This window comes from Epinephelus lanceolatus, chromosome 6 (genome assembly GCF_041903045.1).
Source record: "Epinephelus lanceolatus isolate andai-2023 chromosome 6, ASM4190304v1, whole genome shotgun sequence".
Taxonomy (NCBI): Eukaryota; Metazoa; Chordata; class Actinopteri; order Perciformes; family Serranidae; genus Epinephelus; species Epinephelus lanceolatus.
Window position 1 is genome coordinate 27,317,353 of NC_135739.1, and position 27,533 is coordinate 27,344,885.

Genomic DNA, 27,533 nt, shown 5'->3' on the forward strand with positions numbered 1-27,533 from the left:
AGAAAGAGAGTGAAGGCTGGCTGGCATTGGGCAGTTTTGGGCTCATCTCAAGTCAGTCTATTTAATTATTGTCTCACAGTTTTTAGTGATCAACTGTTTTTATAGGTTTTATTGTGTACATAACGCACAGGAAACTCTTTTGTTGTTTATGGTTGCATGCTTGTTTTCCAGGTTTAAGAGGAGGACTGACTGACAAATTGTCCGATGACGCACAAATCAGGATGACTTTGGCAACTTCAGCATTCAAATCTGTGTCAGAGAAGTTCCTCAGTGGAGAAATCCAAATCAAAACTTTAAAGCAAATCCTCCAGAAAGAACATGAATTTCTTGACTTGCTGAAGATCGGTGAGAAGGAATATCTGTCTTATTTCTGCTGCTCGTTCTCCCCAACTTCCTCTTGCTTTGACTTCTCTTTATTCATTTTTTTTTTTTTTTACTTCCTCTACTTCTTCTACTGCTACTCCAGATTCTCTGTGTAAAGTTAAGTATGAGCTGAACCAGAATTTAGTTCTGTATTCCTTAGTCATGTCAATGCTAGTGCAGTTTTCCCACTTACTCTTAGTGGTCATATCCAATGATGCAGGTAGATTTGTTTTTATTTAATCAACTTTTGAGATCTCCATCAATGAGACCTCTACTGCAAGTTTTTTTTCGGGGGGGGGGGGGGGGGGTTGTTCAGCCAGCCAATAGTAAGAATGATATAGTTCTTAAGACAATGCTGTTGAATTTTCATATGGAGTCATAATGCTTTCGTGCTATCAGCAGCCCAATCAAATTAATAATCACCAGCACTGTATTGCAGGGGCAGCAGAGGTCTCTGTGATGAACTACATGAACTAATCCTTTAAGGTAGTGGTCTCCAGCCTGTTTGACTTGGTACCTCCTATCAAAAAAGCAGTGTGTAGTTTAGTCTCGCGTGACCAGCCTCCCTTACTTCGGAATGGGAGTCTGGGGACATTCGTCTTTCGTTTTGTAATAGACATGGGCGGGGATATCCAGACCACGTGACGGCGTTGCCATAGGTGCGGCACGTGTGTTACATGTAACAGAGATGTTGCAGCTCTGCACTGTAGCTGAATCAAATGAAATCATATCCATTTTAATCTCTTCTTGCGATGCACTGAACACTTCCTTTTCTGCTGTACTACGGGCAACAATTCGTGGAACAGCAATTCCGGTGTAGGCGGGTGTAAGGCAAAGCTAATCAGCCGTTGGTCGAGGAAGTACGGAAGTACACGGATTTGGATCCAATCACATCACTGTCGCTGGGAGCCAGCACTAGTTCTATTACAACTTCCCTATGGGAAGGTCCACAGACGACAGAGTCAGCCAGCGTGCTGACGTCATCGGCGTCTGTGTAAGAGACTAAGTGTAGTTGTGGTCCTGTGTAGTTTTAAGTCGGATTTATACTTCTGCGTGGAATCTATGCTGTACCTACGGTGTAGGCTCTGCATTGACATAGAGCCTACGCTGTAGACTACACCGTAGCCTGATGTGCACCTCTGCAGAAATGTAACTACACGTCGCAGTGACGCAGACCTCCTGTATATTTTTGTAAGCTGAAACCATTTCCCTCAGTGGAAACAAAGTTTTTTTTACTTCAGTTTCACAGATAAGAAACAATAAATTGTGAGGACAATAAAGCCTCCACAAAATAGCATTTTAAGTCTTGTGTGGGATTTATCCCGGTTTCATATGGGTAGAGGAAATCTTCACTCGTCGCTAGCCTAATTTCTACAATGTAAAATGCCATAGGCTTGTGCTAATAATGTTAGCATGTTATATTTGTTTGAAGGACGTGTTTAGTATAAGGAAGTTGTTTTATTGGTGAATCTTGTGAGTTGTAATTTAGCTGAATTTTGTAATATTACCTTTGTTAAATGTTGCTGCTGTTCCTGGCTTCACATGAGTAGAGAGAAGTTCGCTAGCTGCAAGGCTAATTATACAATGTAAAATGCCAAATGCTTGTGCTAATAACATTAGCATGTTGTATTTGTGGGGAAAATGTGTTCAGATAAAGACAAGTGCTTTGTCTGTGAATGCTGCGAGTTATAATGAAGCCGATTTGTACTTGTGTTTGAAATTGTCTCTATTAAGCCATGTTTAATGTATGTTTTGAATCAACTAAACTTTACAGCACTTCACAGAAACCTCCACTGCCAACTAGTGGTTTGGAGGTGTAACTGCAGAGTGACACAGACACCACCGCACAAGTATAAATGCTCACAACAGCGTAGGCCACGTGCGTAGACTTTGGCGTTGACTCTGCGTAGAGCTGAGGCACAAGTATAAATCCCGCATCAGTTGTTTATGAGTTGTCAGCAGCTCAACCTAATAGTGTATTTCAGTCTACACTTGTTAAAGCTTGGAGCATAAGACTGCAGCAGTTCAAGGTCTATGGAGGTCAAATTAGCCCTTCCTATGTCCCGCCCCTTTCACTCTGTGCTCCAATAACGGTTGAGCAATTTTGGTATGGCAGAACCTTTTAACTTTCCCCTGTCCTGGGGACTTAGATATGCTATGGGAAAACCAAACTTTGAAGGTGGCTAAAAGATGTGGCTGGGGAATATTCACAATCTTCATGGACACATGACATAGTCACATTTTAAGCTAGCTAATGTTAGTGAAATGCTAGCAAACTAGCTAGTTAACGTATAGCCTCAAGAGGAGTTAGTCTAATGTCAGATCACCAGCGTCAATCAGGTTTGTTTCCTCCCTATTTTGGTAGTAATGTTAATTTGTTGACATATTTTAGGATGACTTAAATTATAGTTCATATAAGTTATGTTCATATTATCTCTGTAAGGCAATGTGCCGCCCCAAAGTAACTTTCTACAGTAAAAAGACAGACTAGTGCTGTGTCTCAAATCACATACTTCCCTTAGTACACTTCCATGTAGTATACTTTGTGCACTATGTACTTACTGGCGTAGTGTGCGAATTTTGACAGGGTAGTGTTGTCTCAAGCCAAACACGGCCATTGTGCACTCACTGGAAATGACGACCGCAAATTAGCTAGTTAGCAAACTAGCATTAGCATTCACCTTATTGTTCGCAGTACCAAATCATTACAGACTAAATTAACCCAATAAACATACTGCTGGCTTATTCCTGACAACAGTATAGTGGTGCTTTGTGCAAAAAACATGAAGTTGTACAATGCAGTGACATTCACGGTCACACAGTCCTTGGCCGCCATTTCCAGTTTTAAAAGTGGCCCAGTGGCAACCATTGAGGTTGAGAAGTGTCCATAGTTCCACACTCAACTTCTTGACCGTTTTGAGTGCACAATCTGGGTTCTCATAGTGCACTGCATATTTCCATACTTCTCAGTGTGAACGCACTTATGCACTCAAAATATTAAGTGTAAGTACAGAAGTACGCGACTTGAGACACAGCATAGGTCAGCACCATGGTCTGTAGTCAGTAAGTGCATATATAGTATTTTTACTGATCCTCAGGAGGGGTAAAGGGGACACATTCCCAGCAGTGCAGGAGCGATGGGAACTAACAGTCTTGTCATACTAGTTCTCTACACAGCTTTCTGAAGCTACATTGCTTGAACCAGCATTGTCATGTTTTCTTTTAGATAAGGTTGTCTGACCTAGCAACAGTAATTAAGGGGTTGGTACTTAGGACTGGTCAATTATTCAATATTTTACTAAAAATAAAAAAAAGATCAGAGAAAAATCAGAAAAATGAATGGACCATTTGTGTCACGGAAGTTTGTTTTCTACTGTTTCCTACCCCATCATCATCTCAGAAATCCTCAGATTTATCTTGTGATCTTTGGTGGGAGGGGCGGTTCCCCAGGTGGAGAACCACTGCTTAAAGCATGCCTATCTTCATATTCTTTTTGTATGCTGTGTGTTTGTACATACATCAATATGGGGATATTTAACAGGTCCAGTGGTTGTTACTCTTTGTTGAGGCTCACAGTTGTAAGTCTACTGTTGTGCTACTGTTAATCTGTAATTTCCTCTATAATTTCCTTTAGATGGCCTCTGTGATGATGGTCGATGTAGAGATGACAGTATGAGAGAATTACTGAAACTAAGAAAAGAAGAAGCAGAAGCTGTCCATCGTGAGAAGGAGTTGGTCAAGGGTCTTCTTCAAATCTGTCAGGAGCTTCCACAACATGTCAAAGGTAGGCAGCCCTGGCACACTGAGAGAAAAAATGTTTAAAATTCAAGCTTATTTTAGAACCATGATTCTGTTACTGCTTTGCCTATTTCTCACCTCAAATGTCTTCAGAAACATGTTTAAGCTTACTGTTAAACTGTAATACAAGATCATTTGTTACCAGCCGGCCGCCAGTGGGTCAAACAGACGAGCTTGCATTATGTCCCTTACCAGTGGGAGCATTTATTGCTGCAGTGCAACACATTGCATTTAGGTAGTTTTTCTACTTACTGAGCAAAAGCAATTGCCACAGCCTTTTTCCCCTCTTTTCTTTGATCATGTAGCACCAATTTCAGAAAGTGATTGTGTCTTGTTACTGCATAGACTGCCTAGTTTTATGAAAAGACCATCTTTAATAATATATTTTTAATCCACAGTTGACTTCAATGGGTTGGACAAAAAACTGAATCAGGACATTGAGATGATGAATCTGAGTGAATTCATGAAGGTTCACACTCTTTATGGACAGACCTCTCCGACAGCTGGGCAGGTCACTTATTTCAACCTTTGTGATAAGACCCGTCAGATGGCTTCAGAACTCCATGCCATTAAAGAAAGCTCAATCTTCAAAATGTGCTGGATGAATCAAGTGGAAGAGTTGTCAAGAGGCGAACCTGATACAGATACAGATGACACTGAACATCATGGTGTCAATGAAGAAATCTACACTCTCGACCTGGTCTACAGTCGAATATTCCAAAACTGCTACAGCAAGTACAGAGAGCTTTATGATGGTCTGAAGAGTGGGGAACTGTTACTGGAGGAAATAGACAGCCTCTTTGAGGACTATAAGGGAAAGTACGAAGACTTGCGGACAGATTTGTACATCATGTGCAGAACAAATCCATCTGACAACAGAAGATGGATCACAAGGAGGATTCAGCAGATTCAACAGTACCATGATCTTCATCTTGCAATGGAATCTGCCAAAATCATTGAGGATATCAGGAAAACAATATGTCCAGATGGAGACTTTAAAGCATTGGAGAAATTGCTGCAAATGGTACGTTTCCTAACAATTTGCTGCTCTTCCTAAAGTTCGGAAGACCAGATCTCTCCTTTAAAAAGGTGTTTTACAGAAATGCCTTTACCTGTAAGACATTAGCAGCAGACCTACTGACATGGCATCATTCATAAGGATGGAATACTCTTGGTGGATATAGAGGGAGATGTAGTTGTATTCAGCTGTAAAATATATATTTTCTACATGCACGATTGTAGACATACTGAAGTACATTGGGGTCAGTTAGTAATTAGCTATTCCACTGTACACATTCGTTGTTGTGTAGATTGAAATGTGAAATGAAGATTGAAATAATAAGCTTTGATGAGTACATCACTCACTGTCCTATATCATTAAGATTAGAGTTTTACAAGATTGAACTTCGTGTAGTCATAAACTGTTGTCAATTGGGCTGTTATAGTGCCATCTAAACTGGAATCATGAATCATAAACCCAGTGACTTCATACTGTACATTCATTTTTTTTCAGAATCAAGCTAACTTCAAGAAAAACAACCTGAATTACATAGATGATACCTTCATAAAGGCCAAAACGATTCTGATGGACATTACGAAGGATCGCAGGGAATGTCTTCAGAAGCTCAGTCAGAGCGGAGAGTTTGTCCTATGGGTTAAAGAAGAACTTAAAGGTACAGTAGATACCATTATTTGTTATCAAGTGTTAAACACAACGATTTGTGTCAGCTTCAGGAAATTTGTAATTGCAGATATCAGTGAGCTGAAAGTTTTTGTTGACCTGGCAACCATCTCTGCTGGAGAAAATGACCTGGATGTGGATCGAGTGGCCTGTTTTCATGACGCTGTTCTCGGTTACTCTTCCATGTTGTATGGACTGAAGGAGGACTCTGACTTTGAGGCCTTCAAAGAGGCATTGTCAAAATTGTGGAAGGCATTTGAAAATGACAAAGAGATACCAACGAAGCTGGTGAGATTCCACCCTTTATATTACCACCATTACTGCCACTATAACTAAATGAGAACCACTAAATTTTAACATGCTGTCAAAAATGACCAGTTTAGACCAAAGATTCATGAGATGATGTGTTAAAACGTCCAACTACTTGCAATGCGCCGGTTTACAATGTTCTGAAACCTGCCAGTTTACACCAATGCAACTAAACGAGATGGTGTATTGTCTCCATCAAAACGACTCTTTGTACTTCCAACCTACCTTACAGCTTTTCAGGCTTTTTTTTTTTTTTTTCTTTAAATGGCACAGACATAAAAAAAAAAAGAGGTTAGAGATTTTGGAGCCATCCACGGATGCTTCAATGGAATACCAAGGGGATTTATGCAAATTTATGCCATGAATTTGGGACAGAAGATGTCCCGTCTTTTGGCAATTTCTCACATCTATTCCTAGACCAGTTTCATTGGTTAGAGGAGTAAGTGGCATCTCTAATCAGCAGAGAAATTACTATCTAGAGAGCGTTTCAGCGGGGGAACAGCTGATAATAACTCTGCACTTCTTGACAACAGGCGAGCTAGAGCCCATAGATACAGGGGACAGATGAAACAGAGGATGTGCCTTAAGTTGCAGAGCGTCTATCAACCGACTTGAGCTGAGCTGAGTGGGGCCAGATTACAGTGCTGCAGCTTTTCCCTGTAAAGTTTTTAAACAGTCTTGTCGCGAGTCTTCGGTCAGAACTGGGTCTTTGCTGTCGTATTATCTAAACCAAAGTATTTGAAAGTGAAAAATAAAGATTGATTAATCAGCTATATCCTATATCAGAACATGGACAACTATAAAGAGTTTGGTAGGTCAAGGTTAAAACAGGAAGTAGCTCTCCAAAAAAGTAAATGATAAGGTTACACTCGAAAACCACTAGCATCAGTGTGGTGAGTGCTTCAGAGGTCTTGTTAAGTAGTTTCTAGATTTTAGTTTCTAGTTTCTAGTGTGTCTTCTTTCACAAATATCAGCAATTAGGTTGGCCAGTAAAACTTTATCTTAATGAATAGGAATTACAGTCAAATGAAATATGAAATAACAATAATTAGTGCACATTCAACATTTAATACAATTTTTTTGGGAAAAGCAGTATCCTCTAAGGCGTCCTATCTACCTAGTTTGCTATGTATGCTGAGTCTTATTTATCCGGTTTCATACATTTCTATAAATGCTATTCATAGAGCACAAAAAATTTGATCATTTTTAGTTTACTTTGTAATTACATTCAGATTCTTTTTTGTTTGGTGTCTGTTTCAGTGGGATACAGCACGTCATCTGGAATGGTTAAAGACTGTTAAGGAAAGCCATGGATCTGTTGAATTTTCATCCCTGTCGCTGGCTACATCCATCAATGAGAGAGGAATATACACCATCAAGGGCCAAAACCAGAAAAAGGTACACTAAATTGACTGTGAAATAATGCTTTAATTTGAAAGAAACACACACACACACACACACACACACAAAACAAAACACACCAAAAAACATAACAATATATTGTACAGAAACCTAACAATTTTTAACAGTTATAATGTAAATATGAATCAACAAAATTAAAATGTATTTTATTGTCTTGTTTATGTTATGTGAAACATGTACGCTAATGTAGTCCATGTCATATTGATTTCTCCCTCTACAGCTTGCTTTAGAGACTTCCCTGATGTTGCAAATTCAGGATGGACATGAGAAAAACATGACATACACCTATGAGGACCTGAAAGAGTTGCAAAATAAGCTTATGCTCATGTCTGGAAGAGGGGAACAAAAACAGAGTGAAGTGGAACATTTTGCTGAGGTGTATATTAATTGTATATCTTCGTGATAAGAGATTTATAGTTCTCTTACAAAAAAACAGTATAGTTTAAGCCTGCTTTCCTGTAAATTCATGTTTAAAAGAATGATCTATGTTTTGTACATTGCCTGTAGTCTAATTTTTTCTCTCTTCATATTTAGGTGTTTGACAATGTCCAAAGACTTGCCAAAGTATTTGTAGACCTCTATGCTGCAGGAAACCCACTATTCAGGTGTTGGGAAGCAAAGATTTATTGCAAACCTCAGAGTGACCCATGTATCATTATGGACATCAACTTTTGCAAGATCCAGCAGCGCATCCAGATATGCGGAAGTCTAGTTGAACAACTTACAGCACTGTCCGAGAAGATGGAGTTGTTTCTTGATGACTGGCGAAACTTCATGGACAAACAGAGGTCTGATCACTATTACCTTAACTACTTCACAGCAGAACAAATATTCTACCTGTGCACTGTTGTGACTCCGACAAATGTGAATGCAGATATAGAGGACAAAGCTTTAATGATGCTCACTTTCATCAAACCAAATTGCACAACATCAGATGTCTGGAGCGCATGGAGAAGGTTTCACAACCAATTTGATCCTGGAAAAAGGATAAATGGAGATATTGACTTTCGAAGTCACTTTCTTCACCAGGAAGACAGCAACATGTCTTCAGCCAATGAGAGTCATTTTATAGTCGATGATCCAGCACACAAGGCAGACGAGACTGTTGGTCTGAAAGAACTGGAAGAGTTGTGGAATGGCTACATCAAGAATGAGGGAATATTTTTCCATGACCTTTTGGATGTTAGGAGTTTAGGGGATCTGTTGAAAATGATGACTGTCACAGAAAACGAAACTGAAAATGAATGGGAAGAACCAGTGCTCTCAGAGTCAAAAGATGATTCTCTTAGAAGAAGTCTCCCAAAAGGCCTTAACCCAAACCAACCTAATCTCATAATCTGTCCACAAGATGAGGTCCTGACTTCAAGTATCTGCTTGTACATGACCAGTGACTATCAGCCACTGCCAAGTTATGATGAGGTCCTCTTGTGTACCCCTGCAACATCCTACGAGCAGGTAGAGCTTTTCCTGAGGAGATGCCTCACACCAGGTGACATCGGCCAGAAGATTTACACAATGCTTTGGGCGGACCAACTAACCTATGATGTTAGCTGTGCAATGGAAAAGTGTTTTCAAAAACTGCGGTCATTGTTTAAACATGATTACAGGCTAGTGATCTTTTGCAGTTCTGACAGGGAGCACACTTACATTCCTACTGCATTCAGTCAGTTCAAAAGAGACTTTGTGCCACAAGAGTCATTGAAAAGGATTCAGAGGTACTTGTCCAGGCATTACACCGTCCCCTCAGATCACAAGAATGCTGTGTTCAAAGGTGGCCATTCTGTTGGCATTGTTAGTTCCCAACGTGCAGGAGTAGGTGGGTATTACCTGTACAGTAGGTCTTTCTCCTCATATCACTAATTTACTCTCTGTGTCAGAAATATGTAAAGTAGTTATGCAGATAGCCCATCAACAAAACCAACTACAGAAATAACAGCAATTTCTATAGCTATGCATTATATGGTAAATATTGAGAATTTGAACTTGAGAGAGATCACTTGCTTATATATCTTGAAGTGACATCCAAATCTTTAAATCCATATGCAGATTCATGTGTTTAATTCCGTAAGTCTTAATCTGTGCATTTGGCAAAGTTGTCTGCTGGATATCCAGACAATTTGCAGTTTTTTTGTCACATATTCGGGAACATGAGACATGGGAATACTTTTTGGTGTGCCATTTGAAAACAGGCTTCGAGTTGTATGGGAAATGTTACTGCATTTTGTTAAACCAGTTGTTGTATTGAATAATGCTTGTCTCTAGATAAATATCAGCATTCTCAGGTTTGGATTATGTGATTTTGAAAATGACCTTATAAGTCTATAAGATCATTGGACTGAAATCAGTTATACATTTTTAATTATAGAAAACAAGGTGCAGAATCAAACTGATCCTGTTTTGTGATTTATGGGAATTAAATTCTTGCTTCCTAGAGACAGAGATCTATAGCATATTCTACTCAGTTATTAATGAGTGATCATTGTTGTTGATGCCATGATTTCAGTCAACCAAATGATTTCTGGTTATTCTACCATTTTAGGCAAGTCATTGTATGTCCAAAGATTGTATGAAAAGCTGGAGGGAAGTGTTGAACAAGGAACTGCATTTAAGAAGTGCATCCGACTAACCGAACATGAGATTGATGACCACAAGGTTCTTCAGTCTTTGTATGACACACCAAAGCAAAAAGACCTCAAGGTGTTTCACTTTGATGTCACATCCTCGGTAAGCAATATTTACATCACCATGATAATAAAAGTTATTTGAGTTTTTGAACAATGTGGTTCTCAGAGAATATTAGAGATGTTCAAAATTTGCTTTATCCAATACTATTAAGACTTTTTTCTATTTATACAATTTTTAATACCCAGGTGCAAAAAGGCTTGAATGAATTCCTATTCAAGCTTTTCTTTTTGCGGTACCTGATGGATTCAGATGGACAGATGTGGCGCTGCAGCCACAAACACTTGTACATCGTCGAGTTACTAGAATCCACAAATACTCAGCCCAGATCTGTAAGTTGAGATTTACTGTTTGTGTTTGGTCATACCACACATTTGTATTGATTTCCTTTTATTATTATGGATATCATCGTTGTATCCTTGTCCATCCACCCCTCCTTGAAATGTTTTGATAAAAGACCCTCAAATAACTTAATGTGATTTGTGGTTCTACACAATGAGATACTAGGGGAGTCATGATTCACCAAATTCACCATTTGTTTAGACTTTCGATTTTAGATTCACAGTTCGATTCAAATTTTGATTTTGATGTCTCCAATCCTGCTTTTGATTTTAGCGATTGAGATGGAAATGAAATGGTGATACCCCAAGTGCAACCACATCTAGCATATTGTGTTAAGTGCTATCAGGACAGGGATAATTGATGGTGATTGCAATTAGTAGATAGAAAGAGATTTAGATATAACTATTTAGTGAATTAAAATTTCTTAAGATTTTAGAATAAGAGGACAGGCTGAATTGATTATAAACTTGCATATATTTATTTCTATATTTTTAGGGACAAAAGGAAAACTTTGCCTTCTCAGATGTTTTTCCAAAGGTACTTTGTCGTGCACCAAAGGATGTTATGACTTTGGAAATGAGGAAAGAGGAAAACCCTGACTTGGAGAGTGACGACCCTCTCATGGATGACGAATGTTTCAGGAGTGAAGCTTATCAAAGGCCATACCAGTACCTCACGCGTTTTTACAACAATACCAATCTTGACAACTTTACTTACCAGGGCACTGAAGGGACTCATGCAAAGTGTCTTCAGATATTCTTATTCTACTGTGGCGTTCTCGATCCATCTTGGGCAGAGCTACGTAACTTTGTCTGGTTCCTTAATCTTCAGTTGCAAGACTGTGAAAATTCAGTCTTCTGCAAATTTGAGTTGGTTGGAGACACTCTTCAAGGGTTCAAAAACTTTGTTGTTAAGTTCATGATCCTGATGTCCAAAGACTTTGCAACCCCCTCACTAAACATCACTGACCAGAGCCCAGGGAGACAACAAGTTGACATCAGTGGGCTTAATGAAAGAGACTTGGCCCCATTCCTCATCAGAAAAAGGTGGGAATCCAAGCCACATCCATACATCTTTTTTAATGATGACCGAATATCCATGACTTTCATTGGGTTTCACCTGAAGCCCAATAACCAGAGGGGGGTTGATGCCATAAATCCCTTGACAGGAGAGGTGATAGAGAGTAACATCATGACTCAGGAGCTGTACACTGGCTTAAGACATCAGAGAGTCCCTTTTAATAGGAACTTTGATCAGCTTCCTCGAGCTGACAAGATTGAGCATCTGTGCAGTGTGCTTGGCATCAAGTGGCCAACAGATCCTGATGAAACATATGAGCTGACCACCGATAATATTCTCAAAATGATGGCAATCCATATGAGATTTAGGTGCGGCATCCCAGTCATCATAATGGGTGAAACAGGATGTGGTAAGACGAGGCTCATCAAGTTTATGTGTGAGTTGAGAAGGTGTGGAGCACCCACAGAAAACATGAAACTGGTCAAGGTCCATGGAGGAACAACATCAGCAATGATATATGAGAAAGTGAGGGAAGCTGAACATCTTGCAAGGACCAATAAAGAGAATCATGAATTTTACTCTGTTCTTTTCTTTGATGAGGCAAACACCACAGAAGCCATCAGCAGCATCAAGGAGATACTTTGTGATAACTCTGTGCAGGGACAACAACTTGGCTCTCAAACAGGACTACAGATTGTTGCTGCATGCAACCCCTACCGAAAGCATACAGACAAGATGATTGAAAGGTTGGAGACATCTGGATTGGGCTACCGGGTCAGGGCTGAGGAGACTGAAGAAAGGCTTGGCTCAATCCCTCTCCGCCAGCTTGTGTATCGTGTACATGCGTTACCCCCCAGCATGATTCCTCTTGTTTGGGACTTTGGGCAGCTCAGTGACACAGCAGAGAGAATGTACATCAAACAAATAGTGCAAAGAGAGGCAAATGCCAACTCAATTGCAAGTAGTTATATTCCAACTATAACTCAAGTGCTGTCGTCATCACAAAAGTTCATGAGGGAGAGGAAAGATGAATGCAGCTTTGTCAGTTTGAGGGATGTTGAGCGTTGCATGCATGTGTTTGTGTGGTTTCACAAAAATCACTCCATGTTTGCTGCGCAGCTGACAGTATTCCTTCAAGATGCATCTCAGAAAAAAAACACAAAGATGTCATCGTTTTCACCTGCTCATGACAGAGTAATTTGGTCACTCTTGATGGCCACTGGAGTGTGCTATCAGTCCTGCTTGGAGGACAAAACGCCATATCAGAAAACCATCAGCCCGTTGCTTCCTCGTGAATACAACACAAAGAGAGTACAGCAGGAAATCAATCTCATGCAGGACCTCCTACTCAACGGTGTACCCATGGGGAAGACAATAGCCAGAAATGAGGCTTTGAAAGAAAACTTCTTCATGATGGTGATCTGTGTTGAACTAAGAATTCCCCTGTTTATCGTTGGGAAACCAGGGAGCTCCAAATCACTGTCCAAAACCCTAATTGCAGATGCGATGCAGGGCCCTTCCTCTCATTCTGAGCTCTACAAGAGGCTGAAGCAGATACATCTGGTGTCTTTCCAGTGCAGCCCTCATTCAACTCCTGAAGGAATCATTAACACATTCAAACAGTGTGCCCGCTTTCAGGAAAGCAAAAACTTGGATGAATATATTTCAGTAGTTGTTCTTGATGAGATTGGATTGGCTGAAGATTCCCCTAAAATGCCACTGAAAACACTGCACCCACTACTGGAAGAGGGCTGTGTCGATGATGAGCCAGAACCTCATAAAAGGGTTGGGTTCATTGGAATTTCCAACTGGGCACTGGACCCTGCCAAGATGAATCGTGGAATATTTGTGTCCCGTGGAGATCCAAATGAGAAAGAGCTCATCAAAAGTGCTAAAGGGATATGCTCGTCTGAAGAAATGGTTCGTAAAAAGATCGAACACCTCTTTGAGCCTTTTGCAAAGGCATATATGAGAGTATGCAAAGAAGGCAGGGGCTTTTTTGGTCTGCGGGATTTCTACAGTCTGATCAAGATGATATTTTCAATTACCAAATCAGGTAATAAGAGACCCTCCGCAGAGCAAATCACTGGAGCAGTCCTGAGAAACTTCAGTGGAAAAGATGATGTGAATGTGATGGGCATATTCAGCGAGGAACTCAGAGATGACTTTGCCAATGCCAACCTCACCACCATTGATTTGGTCAAGAAAAGTATCTCTACAACTTGCCAAGGAGACGAAAGTCGTTACCTGTTGATCCTCACAAAGAACTACGCAGCTCTTCAGATTCTCCAACAGATATTCTCACTTCACAACATCCATCCAGAAATCATCTTTGGGTCTAGTTTCCCAAAGGATCAGGAGTACACACAGATTTGTAGGAACATCAATCGCGTCAAGGTTTGCATGGAGACTGGACAAACAGTTGTGCTTCTGAACCTTCAGAATCTGTATGAAAGTCTGTATGATGCTCTCAACCAATACTATGTGACTTTGGGGGGTCAAAAGTATGTTGATCTTGGATTAGGAACACATCGTGTGAAATGCAGAGTTCACAAAAACTTCAGGCTCATCGTCATTGAAGAGAAAGAGGTGGTCTATGAGCAATTTCCAATCCCACTGATCAACAGGTTGGAGAAACACTACCTTGACATCAACACTGTTCTCAGTGATGACCAGAAGGACATTGCCAGACAACTTCAGGAATGGGTTGACGATTTTGTCTCCCTAAGTAGTCAACACTCCATGCAAAAGCAATATGTTCCAAGTGATGTCTTCATTGGCTACCACTCAGACACCTGTTCCTCTGTGGTCCTGCAAGTAACAGAGAATGAAGGTGCTGAAACAGATGCTCAGACCATGCTGCACAAAGCCAAAGACATTCTGCTCAACTGTGCCACTCCTGACTCGGTTGTTCGTTTGGACAAATCCAGGCTGCCTGATGACGAAAGAGTACATTTAATGGAAAAATACGTCCAAGATGAGATGCACAGTTCACTGGGAGACTACATTGTCTATCACACAAGGCAACTGGAACAGTCCCGCGTCTTCTTCACTGAGGTAATTTTTTTACTGTTCCATTAAATGTTACAGGAAACAGTCCACACACAACACTGTGACATGTTTAATTGACATAAGACAAATTATATACAGTCAGGTCCATAATTATTTGGACAATGATACAGTTGTTATCATTTTGGCTCTGTACACCACCACAATGGGTTTTAAATGAAACAATGAATACCTGCTTAAAGTGCAGACTCTCAGCTTTCATTTAAGGCTTTTTTCAAAAATGTAGTATGAACCGTGTAGGAATTACAACCATTTCTTCACACAGTCCCCCAACATTAAGGGCTCATAAGTATTTGGACAAACTAACATAATCATCAATTAAACAGTCAGTTTTAATACTTGGTTGCAAATCCTTTACAGTCAATGACTGCCTGAAGTGTTGGACACATAGGCATCATCAGATGCTGGGTTTCTTCCCTGGTGATGCTCTGCCAGCCCTTTACTGCAGCCGTCTGCACTTCCTGCTTGTGTTTTGGGTGTTTTGCCCTCAGTTTTGGCTTCAGCAAGAGAAACGCATGCTCAGTTGGATTCAGGTCAGATGATATGACTTGGCCATTGCAGAACATTCCACTTCTTTGCCTTAAAAATGTCTTTGGTTGCTTTTGCAATATGCTTCAGGTCAATGTCCATCTGCACTGTGAAGCATCGTCCAATGAGTTTTGAAGCATTTAATTGAATCTGAGCAGATAATGGTGCCCCAAACACTTCAGCTTTCATCCTGCTGCTCTTGTAAGCAAGACAAGACTTCACTAGAATAAATACAGAGGGTTTATCACAAGATGCAAACCATTGGTTAGCCTTAAAAATGGAAGGCCATATTAGAGTTTGTCAAAAACCATCTAAAAAGCCTGTACAGTTGTGGAACAGCATACTATGGACAGATAAAACAAAGATCAACTACCAGAATGATGGGAAGACAAGAGAAGGAAGAAGGGAAGGAACTGCTCATGATCCAAAGCACACCACCTCATCAGTGAAGCATGGTGGAGGTACTGTTATGTCATGGCCATGTATGGCTGCCAGTGGAACTGGTTCTCTTGTATTTATTGATGATGTGACTGCTGAGAAGAGCATCAGGATGAATTCTGAAGTGTTTGGGGCTACATTATCTGCTCAGATTCAACCAAATGCTTCAAAACTCATTGGACAATGCTTCACAGTGCAGATGGACATTGACCTGTAGCATACTGCAAAAGCAACCAAAGACATTTTTAAGGCAAAGAAGTGGAATGTTCTGCAATGGCCAAGTCATATCATCTGACCTGAATCCAACTGAGCATGCGTTTCTCTTGCTGAAGCCAAAACTGAGGGCAAAACACCCAAAACACAAGCAGGAAGTGCAGACGGCTGCAGTAAAGGGCTGGCAGAGCATCACCAGGGAAGAAACCCAGCATCTGATGATGCCTATGTGTCCAACACTTCAGGCAGTCATTGACTGTAAAGGATTTGCAACCAAGTATTAAAACTGACTGTTTAATTGATGATTATGTTAGTTTGTCCAAATACTTATGAGCCCTTAAAGTTGGGGGACTGTGTGAAGAAATGGTTGTCATTCCTACACGGTTCATACTACATTTTTGAAAAAAGCCTTAAATGAAAGCTGAGAGTCTGCACTTTAAGCAGGTATTCATTGTTTCATTTAAAACCCATTGTGGTGGTGTACAGAGCCAAAATGATGACAACTGTATCATTGTCCAAATAGTTATGGACCTGACTGTGTATAAATTATTGCAATATGTACACCAATCAGCCAAAACATTAAAACCACTGACTGGTGAAGTGAATGCCATTCATCATCTTGTTCCAATGCAACGTTCTGCTGCAATACCTTAGGTCCTGCCATTCCAGTGGATGCCACTTGATGCAGTCTACCCACCTTAACACCTTACAGACCAAGTAGCCCCCCTCTTAGCAACGGCACTCACCGATGGCAGTGCCCCTCCCTCAGCAGGACAATGCATCCTGCTTGACCATAAAAACTGCTCAGGAGTGGTCCGAGGAACATGATAAAGAGCTCAAGGCATAGACCTGTCCTCCAAATTCACCAGATCCCAGTCTTAAAAAGCATTTGTGGGACATACATGGTACCCCAGAGGTACCACCGATCCTTGGCTTCCTTGGATCAAACATGGCTCTAACCTGTCAAGGCATCAGCACAGGACCTCTGGGGGTGTCCTGTGGTGTCTAACTCCATGGCATTAGCAGCAGGTCCTTTGAGTTTCGGCATACAAGCCTTCGTCAGGGAGTCAGGGAGTCAGGGAGTCGTTTTTTGACTCCCTGACGAAGGCTTGTATGCCGAAACACGTCACAGTTTTTAAAGGTTTAAGATTCGGCATACAAGCCTTCGTCAGGGAGTCAGGGAGTCGTTTTTTGACTCCCTGACGAAGGCTTGTATGCCGAAACGCGTCAGAGTTTTTAAAGGTTTAAGATGACCAAGCCATAACAATAAAGGCTGTTTAATTTTTTGAAAGAGAGTGCCTTGGAGTTTCCTGAGTTTTGCTATATATAATCATCCCATCCAAAGAGCACCTCAAGCAAACAATTTGAGTCCTGGAAGCGCTCCTCTACAGACATTTTGAGAAGCTTGATCAGATTGGAATCTTGGGAAGTTAGAGGCCAGGTCATCGCCTTGAGCTCTTCGTCACATTCCTCTTAAGCAGTTTTTATGGTGTGGCATGGTGCATTGTCCTGCTGGGGGGCACTGTACCAAAACGATCAATGACAGCATTGATCATTTCACCTTACCTGCCAGTTGTTCTAATGTTCTGGCTGATTGGTGTTTATGATAAATAATACCAAACTGATGACACAAAACAATATACTGTAGTAGTTTATATGTGGGAGGCCTTTTCTGTTAGCAGTGGCAAATGAAAAATGAATTGCTTGACATTTTGTAATTCTCAGTTCTTTTGGCTGTTTTAAGGTCACAACATTTTCCAGGCTGCTGACTGCAGCAGACACCCAACAACTGCAGAATGTGATAAAGCTTGATGATATCAAGCTACTATCTCTGCAGCAGTTTGACACGGAGTATTCGTTCCTCAAGAAAATCAGGTGTGTAAATATAGTATAAATAGCATGTCACATCTGCTAATTTCTAGCTAATTTCTAACTAAGTGGTGGCCTTTTCCACACGTACTTGTGCCTGTTTTTTTTTGGGGGGGGGGGGGGGATTTGTCAATTATTTGACATTTATAAAACTGATAATATTGTGCATTTACCGAGAAAATACAATATATGGGCCTCCATACAACTGTCAAGTGGTCACTGTCTATTCAAATGTAATTCATGTCTGTGTCTTGGTATTAGGGAATTCCTTGGCTCAACACCTGCAAACAAAGTGCTGATCATCCAAACAGACCATGATGAAGACTCCCACAGGAGGAACATTCTTTCCTCAGCCAAGTGAGTGTGAAGACCACATTATCTTACTTTATTTTACATCTCTAACGTTATTGCAAAAGATCACATTTGTTGTCTTTTTTATTCTTTAACTAATACTTAATGTGTTGATTTCTCAGGTATTCATGCATCAACGAAATAAATAAGTGGGCCACTACTGATGACACAAAGGCATTTGTGTACTTTATCACCAAACTTCCTCGAATCGAGGGTGGGACCTCCTTTGTTGGGTTTCAAGGAGGTTAGTCCTGCTGTCACCCATGTATCAACACAAGTAGTAAAATTGGCAAAATGGTCACAAAATCAAATCAGTCAAATAAATAGAAAGAACAGACAATTTAACTAACAAGTAAAACGTACATATTGTGTTTTCATTAATCTGATTTTTAAAAAAAAAAAAAAAATTATTATTATTTATTTATTTTCAGGTCTGTGGAGGTCTGTTCACATTGATGATCTGAGAAGATCAAAAGAGTTTGTGTCTGATGTTCATTCCTTGAAAAAACGACGCATCAGTGAACTTTTTAAAGATCCACCAGAGGGTAATTCATCATCAGTCATTTTATATATATATTTTAAGTCTATGAAAATACTCCACCTGAGGGAAATTTATCAAAAATCATTTTGATATATATTTTAAGTGAGACAATAAATTCACCTCTAATTTTCTTTATGTCTAAGCCATGGAAACAGAGGACCACAATGGTGTGCCACAAAATGATGACTCCGCTGTAAGTGTAATTTATCACCTTTATTTATAAACCTGGAAGAACAAGATGATGCTGATGCTGAGTCAGGCCACATGACCAAAATTCAGTTAATGATTGTATTTTCTCCATGGTCATGTACTAACCAACTGGAGCAGTTTAACATTTGCTGCCAATTTAGACCAGCTGTGACAATGTTGCGAAGGCTGATGTTGTTTTCACCTTGTGAGTTTGTGTGTCATCATGGCAAAATGTGATCCTGGTGGCCCATGTTGTCACGGGAACAACCACAGAGGCCATTCTGAGTATGTTGCCAGGTGTTTATATGTCTGCCTTACCCTTACCTTCCCTCATTTTATGGCCATGGCCCAATTTTTTTAAGTTGTGGATTGCTGCATGGTGGCTGGAGTGATCCCATTGCAAGATGGTCTCTAGTTTTCCCCTGCTTTCATCTATTTGTGCAGTATTTTTTAACTGGTGACACAAGACATACCCAGCATAACAAGTAATTTAAGAGAGCTAGGTCTGTAAAGTCTATATCAAACACTTGATATAGAATATATTATACAGTTTAGATGAGATCAGTGATGTAACCTGGTACCAGTCGGGAAGGGCTTTGAGAGTTATAATAAAGATCTCAAGCTGAACTCTTCTAGAAGTAATTGTCAGGAGGTATACTGAGATAAAAAATGGGAAGAATCCATGCACAGCTGAGACTGTTACATGGTTTGGCATAAAATTCATGGTTTCACCATGATTTCACAGTTTTTACCATAGTATGACAAAAGTGCGGCATCATCGCCAGGGCTTTTGAACTTTGCTGGAGGATTTACTTCCAGGATTTTTATTTTTGTCAAGGTTTTTTTCAAATGCTGGGCTGCCATTGTTCATTGTTTATTTTTTGAATATTTTTGCAGGTTTTGGGAGATTTGTTTGATATAACAGATCTGATAAGGAGCTGTGTGCAGAGTGCAGTGAGCATGCTCAGAGATGCGGCAGACGGTGGAGAACTCAGCACTAACAGAGTTGAGAACCTGCTCACACTTCTGGATGAAGATCAGACACCAGGTTAAAAATTAAGTTTCATTCTGGGTCATATTTGATAACGGGCCATCGTTATACATGCCTACTCTGTGCGCAGTGAAAATTTATAAGGTCAAGATGTTTTTCAAAATTTGCCTTACTGAAACAAAAGAGCTTTTCTAAATTAATTTTGTTTTTAAGGTCTGTTTACAAACATTGTGAGGAAGCGGCTCCACTCACTGTTAGAGAACTATGAGGCTGACACCCCTAATCCAAAGGGCTGGGTTCTCAAGGAGGCATCCAATATCAGCGCTCTTCAAGAGGGGGGAACGTTCCTGTAGGTCCCTCGCAGTTACCTAATCTATCTATCTATCTATCTATCTATCTGTCTATCTGTCTATCTGTCTGTCTGTCTATCCAATCTTCAGCTGTCATTTATTCATCATTTATTGCAAACTTCAGCGAAACAAGATATTCAGCTATTTATCACTGTCAGTTTATCACTTTTTTAAATACATATGCAAATGTCAGACTGATTTTAAGACAGTCATCAATATTTCTCACAGACACACACTGTGGAGGAAAATCCAAGCAGTTGTTACTCCACTTCTAGCCAACTTGGTGTCAGTCATTGATCGAGATTGCAATTTGGACCTTCTGCTGAATGAGTGCAATGACATCAGGAACCTATGGCTTGAGATATTTGGGAGCAAGGAGATGCTCCATGTACCTTACGTAAGGGTGGAAAGCAAGTGAGTATCTCTTGGTTGTATGATCACGGTATCTGTTCAGCACAAATGCTTTGATTTCAGATTGAATTACATCTTTGGTCTGAATGTTGAAAATACTATTGACAATATACCACTGATGTTGTTTAGTCTGTTTTTTATCTAGTTTTTTTAATGCCTCTGTCCTATTCCCATGAACGCAATATTTCAAGAAATCCTTGAGGGAATTTCTTCAAATTTGGCACAAACATCCGCTTGAACTGATCAAAACTCGGTGGTCAGTGACCAAGGTCATTCTAACTTGTGTCTCATTCTTGTGAATGTGAAACCTTAAGAATACCCTGAGGGAATTTCTTCAACTTTGGCACAAATGTCCACTTTGACTGAAAGATAAACTGATAAGAAGTTGGTGGTCAAAAGTCAAAGTCACTGTGATCCCATTTGTCGCATTTCTCAAGAACACTGTTAGGAAATTTCTTTAAATTTAGCAGGAATGTTCACTTGGACTCAAGAATGAACTGATTAAAATCTGGTGGTCAAAGGCAAGGTCACTCTAACCTTGTCTGTCTCATTCTAGCGAACATGATATCTTAAGCATACCCCAAGGGAATTTTTTTTAACGTTGGCACAAACGTCTACTTGGACTCAAAGATAAACTGATTAGAATTTGGTCAAAAGATGAAGGTCACTGTGACCTTGCGTTTGTCTCATACTTGTGAACATGATATCTCAAGAAGGCCTTGATGGAATTTCCTCAAAGTAGCACAGACATCCACCTGGACTCAAGAATGAACTGATTAGAATTTGGTGGTCAAAGGTCAAGGTCACTTTGACCACAAAAAACATGTTTTTGGTCAGAACTCAAGAATTCATACACTAGTTATGACTAAGTTTTGCTCAAATGTCTAATAGGATAAACACAAGCAAACACAACTTAACTTTTCCCAGAGGCATACGACCCCAAGGCTGTAATTCTACATATATATATATATATGTATGTATGTATATATATATATATATATATATGTATATATAATTTTTTTATTTTTATTTTTTAAAGAAAAATAATTGTAAAAAAAACCCAGTTTTGCCATCTGCTGGTTTTGTATGGTTTGCTTTCTGACTCAAGAAAATATGCAAGTAAATTCAAGTGAATTACAGCACCAGCTAGAAGTTAGTCTGCCTAAAAAATAAATAATGTGATTCCTCTGTCTGGCAAAAATGCATTCATAGCCTAATATTTACTACCTGCTTCTCTTTCAGCTCTGGTGTCTTAATGGTACAAAGCCATAGCACAGGTGGCCACATCATGCGCTGCGTCATGCCCTTCAGCTGGTGGATCAAAGACTTCCTGGATGGGCTCATGATGCAGACATCCAGACATGAAAGTAAATATCTTCCTGTATAAATAACATATCCAAAAACCATGCTTTGTAACTGACGGATTAAACCCCAACTTATTAGTGAAATTCTTAACTGTTCTTTGCAGCTCATTCACCTCGTCAATTCCAGGAGGTGTTCTTGAACACTCCACTTGGCAGTTACATTGCTAATAATGTGAATAAAAAAATGAAGAAAGAATTCTTCCAGCGCTACCTGCAGGATTTTGTTTCCATGACGATGAAAGTGGCATCAGATGAAGAATTAAAGGTGAGGGTAAACAAAGTGTATGTGTATTGTATACGTTGCAATAGCAATCAGATATTATGCTCATTAATGCTGTGGGTTTTTTTTGTTAATTACAAACCATTCATTTTTAATGCAAGTTTATTTTCCCCCCACTACAGCCTTCCTTGTGGTAAATTTCATTTGTGCTACATTTATGCCTGCTTTTCTGAGGCAGAGTATTGTTCTTTGCAAGCACTTGTACAAATGACACTCAAACTGCAATTCTAACCTGGTGCTTTTTGATAAGTAATAGGCAGATTTGGCCCTCTGTGGGCTAAACTAATAATGCAGTTCTAAACAGGCAAAACCACCAGTCATTACAACTGTGGTTAAATGCTGCACATGGCTAGAAGAAGGCAGAAAAAGTTTAACTCATGGAACATAAATAAGCATTAACGATGTACCTACATTTTCCTTTTTCTAATTTTGTAATACTTGGGTTATCAGAGAAATTGATTTGACAAACCTTGAAAATGCTTCAGTCAAACTTACCATTAACTGATTACTCATTAAGGCTGCTGTAGTTAAAAACAAATACTGTGTGATTGATCTATTTGTGCATTTCCTCCTCAGCTCTTGTGTCAGGCCCTGACCAGCTGTGTGGATGAAGTACGGACACGGAGAAGAGATGAAAATGAGCTGTCTCTCTCTGACATCCACATCGCCTACCATTTCTGCCAGAGCCGTCTTCAGAACCTCTCACGGATGATATCTCTACATCCGGAGGTTGTTTCTCCTTTGCGAAGAAAGCAGCTCAATAGAGATTGTCCAGAGATGGTAAACACATTTCCTGAGGAGACTTCTCAGACTGCAAAAATAAAACAAATATATATCCATCCTACAAACTTCAGGCCTGTGATGCTTATATTTTCTTTAATTTGTCATTGAGTAATTTCAATGCACATTCATGGATCGTGCTATGACTGATCACAGACATCAGACCAGAACCTTCAGTAAAGGCTTTTTCAAAAAAATAAATCAAAAATTAAAATAATGAAATAAATGCTAGGATTGAAGTCTGGCTTTGAAGAGAGCTTAGATGAGTTTCATTTTCAGTTAAATTTAAAGTACTCAGGTTTTTGTGGTTAAAGTATTCCTTCAAATTTTGCAAAAACTACTGAATCACTTCCGAACTATTTCGCTGTCCTGTAGGTTTTGGATGTCCATGCAGCCATGGCATGTGTTGAATGCCTGGAGCGTCCTACTTTAGATACGGATGCGCTCTGCCAGCAGTGGCTGAAGCAGGTGAAGAGGCTGCAAGCCTCTTTGGATTTGATTGGCTCTCAACACAACACCAGACAATATGGAGAGCGATGCAAAGAAAGACTCCCTGGTGTCAGGTAAGATGCTGCTCTGTACAGGATTGGGAGTAAAATACTAGATGATGTGTGTGCATGTGTTTTGTCTGGATGCTCTGGTGTCCTCCCACAGTCTGGTCACAAACATGTTACCTGACTTAGTTTTAAATTGCTCATAAGTGTGAGTGTGCTTAGATGGTTGTGTATTTGACATGGTAAGAAAATGTCAGAGTCAAAGTAAATAGCATAGATGTATTAATAAATAAATAAAGCCTCATTCAACTTATTGAAATGCCCAAAAACTGTATTCACAACTACTGTTATTAAAATAACTACTGGAGGGAGCAGGTCAGAGAGTAAAGCAGGGATCTAGATCCTCAAATGAGATGAAAGTAATCATTCAATCTTACTGAGGGCTTGTTGATTGCTTCTACAACTTGTCTATCAGACATCTCTCAGCAAACACCTTAAAAATGATTTTAACTCAAGCAGCAGAGCAAGGTTACCCACAGAGTTTAACATGCAGATCAAGTGTGAGGCAGACAGTAACAGTGTGAATTGAAGATGTGAAGATACATGCGCTTAATGGCAAGTCCCAACAGAAGAGGTATTGAATTCGCAGGACAGCAGCAATGGCGCAGGGAAAAAGCGCAGCCAGGCAGGTACAGGTACAGGATATAGGTTTCAGAAGATTGAAAGCACAAGCAACAGTGACAATCTGTCAGGGAATGAGTGGAAATCAGCTGGTTATATACTGCAGGACAAGTGGAAATAAGCGAGCAGACAATTAAGAGAGTGGGACAGGTGGGAGACAGTCTGAGGGCATCTGGGGAAGTAAGAAGTTAAAATTTGGGTAAAGCAAGAAACAGGGAGGCAGAATGAGAAAATCAGGGCTGAGGAAGTCTTTGTGACTTTTATTTAAACCATCCTCTGGAGCTTACATCTCTACTACTGGGAAACCTTGCACGGATGTAACATTTCTTGAAATGAATCTGCATATATTTCCACAACAAACTAACTGTGATTATTGTCTGTAATATTTCATAGCAATGGCTGGAAGCGCATCCACATCCTTTCATTGTTTGTGGAACACATGCTTCTGGGTCTCCAGAATGACGAAAATCAGCTCAGAACACTCGTCCTGAATCACATTCAGACCTTAAGCAGGGTGAGTTGATTTTTAATGAGCGATGTATTTGACAAAATAGGCACAAGCAGTGCAACTTGAATCCTGATTCAGGTTGGGATGGTGTGCAAAACAAAAATAAAAATAGTTTGAACATTAAATATGTTGTTTCTGTACTGTATTTAATTGATTATAGGTCAAAAAGATTTTTATATGATGGAGGTCCTTTTTTAACTCATCTACCCTGAGGAGAATTTTAGTGTCTCATGGTTTATTTATGGCCAATATTTTTCACCTATTTCTAAGGTTCTGGAGGGAAATGCGGATGTAAAATCAATGAAGGCTTTTCAAGCTGTAATTAAAGTACTGAGGTCCTCTAAGCAGGGGGCAAGTGATCAGATTTTCAGGTAGGAGTTTGATCATTTGACAGTTCAGTAATTTTGAATAAAATAGTGATGAATGCTCTTTGGCTGCACTTCAGTTACACTAATTGGTGTTGGTTTGATTTTTTATTTATTTTATTTTAGGTTTGGATTTCAGTGTGCGGTGTGCATGAGGGAGCCTCAGGACCCTGTAGGGCTGCCATGCCATCACATCTTCTGCTCAACATGCATCAGGGAAAGCATTGATGCAGGACAGACCTCCTGTCCCAGGTGCAGGCAGCGGTTACCAGATAACTTTCAGCCAAACGTCTCCGAGGATATCAGGTAATTTTTTTTTTAAAATATTTCATATATCATTCCAAAGGTATAACTCACTCTTTTCAGGATTAGTTACAGAATAGCCATTGCAGAGCTTGTAGGGTTCAACTGTTAACGGGATATAAGCTATTAACTTGATTGTAGGCCTTCAGTCACAGCACCACTGTTGTTAAGTGCACAGGAGCCTGTTTTTGCACTGTGCAGTGCTTAGCACCTCTGTTTAATGAGCTGCTCATCATAAAAGAAATGTGTGCACTCTATTGTACATACACATATCCTGTGTATATATATTTGGGGAATCAGTTGGCTATGCTTTGTAACATTTGGATATTTTCTAATAAACACTAATGAAATGCCATTGCTTTTTATTTTTTATTTTATGTTTGATTTTTATGACCGCAGGATATCTATCGGGAAAATTACAGAATTCCGGCGGCGCTGCAATGGTTTCTTCATTGATTTGCTCTCCACTGTGTGCTTCAAGGACAACACACCACCAGCCAGAGATGTCATCAACCATCTGCTGTCCTACCTGATGGTTGAGACAGGTACTGCTTACTGAAGAGCCCCTTATCAAAGAATGAAATAACAAAATCTGTTTTGTCTTAATGAACCTCGATTTGTCTGAAAATTGCATGTGACAGCTTTAGCCATTATATTCAAAAACGTCTATTACTGGGGACCTTCAATACAGTTTTATTTTACATATATGCAGGTTGTTTTTTAGACAATGATAATAATTTATCTTTTTTCATTTCATTTGTTATTACTAATATTTACTCTAAATTTTCTCTTGAACCAGAACAAAAACAGATTTACACCAAAGATCTGTCGCCTTTTGATGAGTCCCCAGATAAAAACCCAGTCGTGCGATCTGTGATCCTCAAGCTGCTGCTGAAGTTCAGGTTGGTAAACTTAACATGTCACTGTAATGTTAAAATTCAACAGATGAATTTAAATAATCATAGATCAGTAGAGCTACATACAGATGTAAATGGCAGCTCTGTCAGCAACACTGCAGAGGAGCTGGGCAGCATTACTTCTTTAATCACATAAATGGACTCGGTTGTGAAAAAATATCTGAACAAATTTAAGCTCCTGTTTTTCAGCTTACAAAGCTTTTCTCAGCTGTATCAAGTGTATAACAAACCGAACTGTTTTTCAGCTTTGATAAAGTCGAGGAATATTTGCAGCAGCATTTGTCATCAGTTGAAGAAAGCAGATTTGTGGATGAGGTGGACAAAGCAGAGCTTTACGCTTTGTACATCAACTGTTTGGAGGTAAAACATCTTTTAAACAAAACTATTACAGTACTGTTTTATTATGTTTAATAGAGGAGAAATGGATAAATGAAAGATGGACGCGAAGACTTCAAAACATTCAGTTCTCACATAAAAAAATAAGTAAAGGAAACCTTTTAAAACATTTTACAATTTATGAAGCAGCATTGAAACTGTGTTGCTGTGAGAGTCTACACTTAGTGTGAGCTCCCAAAACCAAATTATTTCTCCAGCAGGACGATGCACATCCTATTTATTTCTATTAGGTCTTTACAGGACATCTGAGTGTAGGACTCAAACTCTCTATTTGTGTGGTGATAAAAATAAATAGTGAGGCCAGATGTTGTGATTTCTGTCATTTTAACTTGAGCCTTTCTGGGACTTAGTCTACACCAATGATATGAGCATAGGGGCAGGAATAATTTGTGTTTGGTTAAGTGCAGGTTTGGGTGCAATGTAAGGTCAGTGTACGTCTACAGGAGGTGTTTTATGTCGGCTCATTATACAAAACAGGACAATTACAGGATACCCGCCAGCAGAGGGCAGCAATTAGCTTCAATCATAGGCCATTTTTTTCTGTATTGTTGCACAGGTGTTGTGGAAATGTAAGTCTGAACTTCTTATATGTTTGTTTATTTCTATTGATTCATTTAAGGAACAGATTCATTTATATATTGATTTATCTCCTCATGGGCTGCAGTATTACATGTTAGAAGGTCATATTTGGGATTTACACAGTGGTGTGGTAGAGGGTATACAAGGTAACCTACCTATCTCCCTGGCAGTACACCCACCCAATCAACTACCTCTACACAACTAGATTTAAATATGTAAAAAAAAAAATATGCAAAAGTTTTGATGGCGGATATGAAAGAGAAAACTTTGACTTTGTCAGGGGGGTAGATACTTTTGCT

At 39.7% G+C, this 27,533-nt stretch overlaps 1 protein-coding gene across 1 annotated transcript in view; it reads left to right on the forward strand.

Annotated features, from left to right (window-relative positions):
• Positions 1 to 27,533, forward strand: part of LOC117254283 (E3 ubiquitin-protein ligase rnf213-alpha-like) — a 56,166-nt gene that overhangs the window by 15,294 nt on the left and 13,339 nt on the right. The window contains exons 18-46 of the mRNA XM_033622451.2: positions 172 to 345; positions 3,998 to 4,147; positions 4,560 to 5,185; positions 5,675 to 5,834; positions 5,913 to 6,130; positions 7,412 to 7,549; positions 7,794 to 7,949; positions 8,108 to 9,389; positions 10,113 to 10,297; positions 10,444 to 10,587; positions 11,093 to 14,674; positions 17,610 to 17,740; positions 17,996 to 18,091; positions 18,208 to 18,329; positions 18,517 to 18,630; positions 18,770 to 18,819; positions 19,713 to 19,863; positions 20,020 to 20,155; positions 20,385 to 20,570; positions 21,810 to 21,934; positions 22,036 to 22,196; positions 22,788 to 22,991; positions 23,367 to 23,554; positions 24,560 to 24,680; positions 24,945 to 25,045; positions 25,166 to 25,345; positions 25,742 to 25,887; positions 26,142 to 26,244; positions 26,505 to 26,619. Coding sequence (XP_033478342.2) covers positions 172 to 345; positions 3,998 to 4,147; positions 4,560 to 5,185; positions 5,675 to 5,834; positions 5,913 to 6,130; positions 7,412 to 7,549; positions 7,794 to 7,949; positions 8,108 to 9,389; positions 10,113 to 10,297; positions 10,444 to 10,587; positions 11,093 to 14,674; positions 17,610 to 17,740; positions 17,996 to 18,091; positions 18,208 to 18,329; positions 18,517 to 18,630; positions 18,770 to 18,819; positions 19,713 to 19,863; positions 20,020 to 20,155; positions 20,385 to 20,570; positions 21,810 to 21,934; positions 22,036 to 22,196; positions 22,788 to 22,991; positions 23,367 to 23,554; positions 24,560 to 24,680; positions 24,945 to 25,045; positions 25,166 to 25,345; positions 25,742 to 25,887; positions 26,142 to 26,244; positions 26,505 to 26,619 — 9,245 coding nt within the window. The remainder of the gene's footprint in view (positions 1 to 171; positions 346 to 3,997; positions 4,148 to 4,559; positions 5,186 to 5,674; positions 5,835 to 5,912; positions 6,131 to 7,411; positions 7,550 to 7,793; positions 7,950 to 8,107; positions 9,390 to 10,112; positions 10,298 to 10,443; positions 10,588 to 11,092; positions 14,675 to 17,609; positions 17,741 to 17,995; positions 18,092 to 18,207; positions 18,330 to 18,516; positions 18,631 to 18,769; positions 18,820 to 19,712; positions 19,864 to 20,019; positions 20,156 to 20,384; positions 20,571 to 21,809; positions 21,935 to 22,035; positions 22,197 to 22,787; positions 22,992 to 23,366; positions 23,555 to 24,559; positions 24,681 to 24,944; positions 25,046 to 25,165; positions 25,346 to 25,741; positions 25,888 to 26,141; positions 26,245 to 26,504; positions 26,620 to 27,533) is intronic.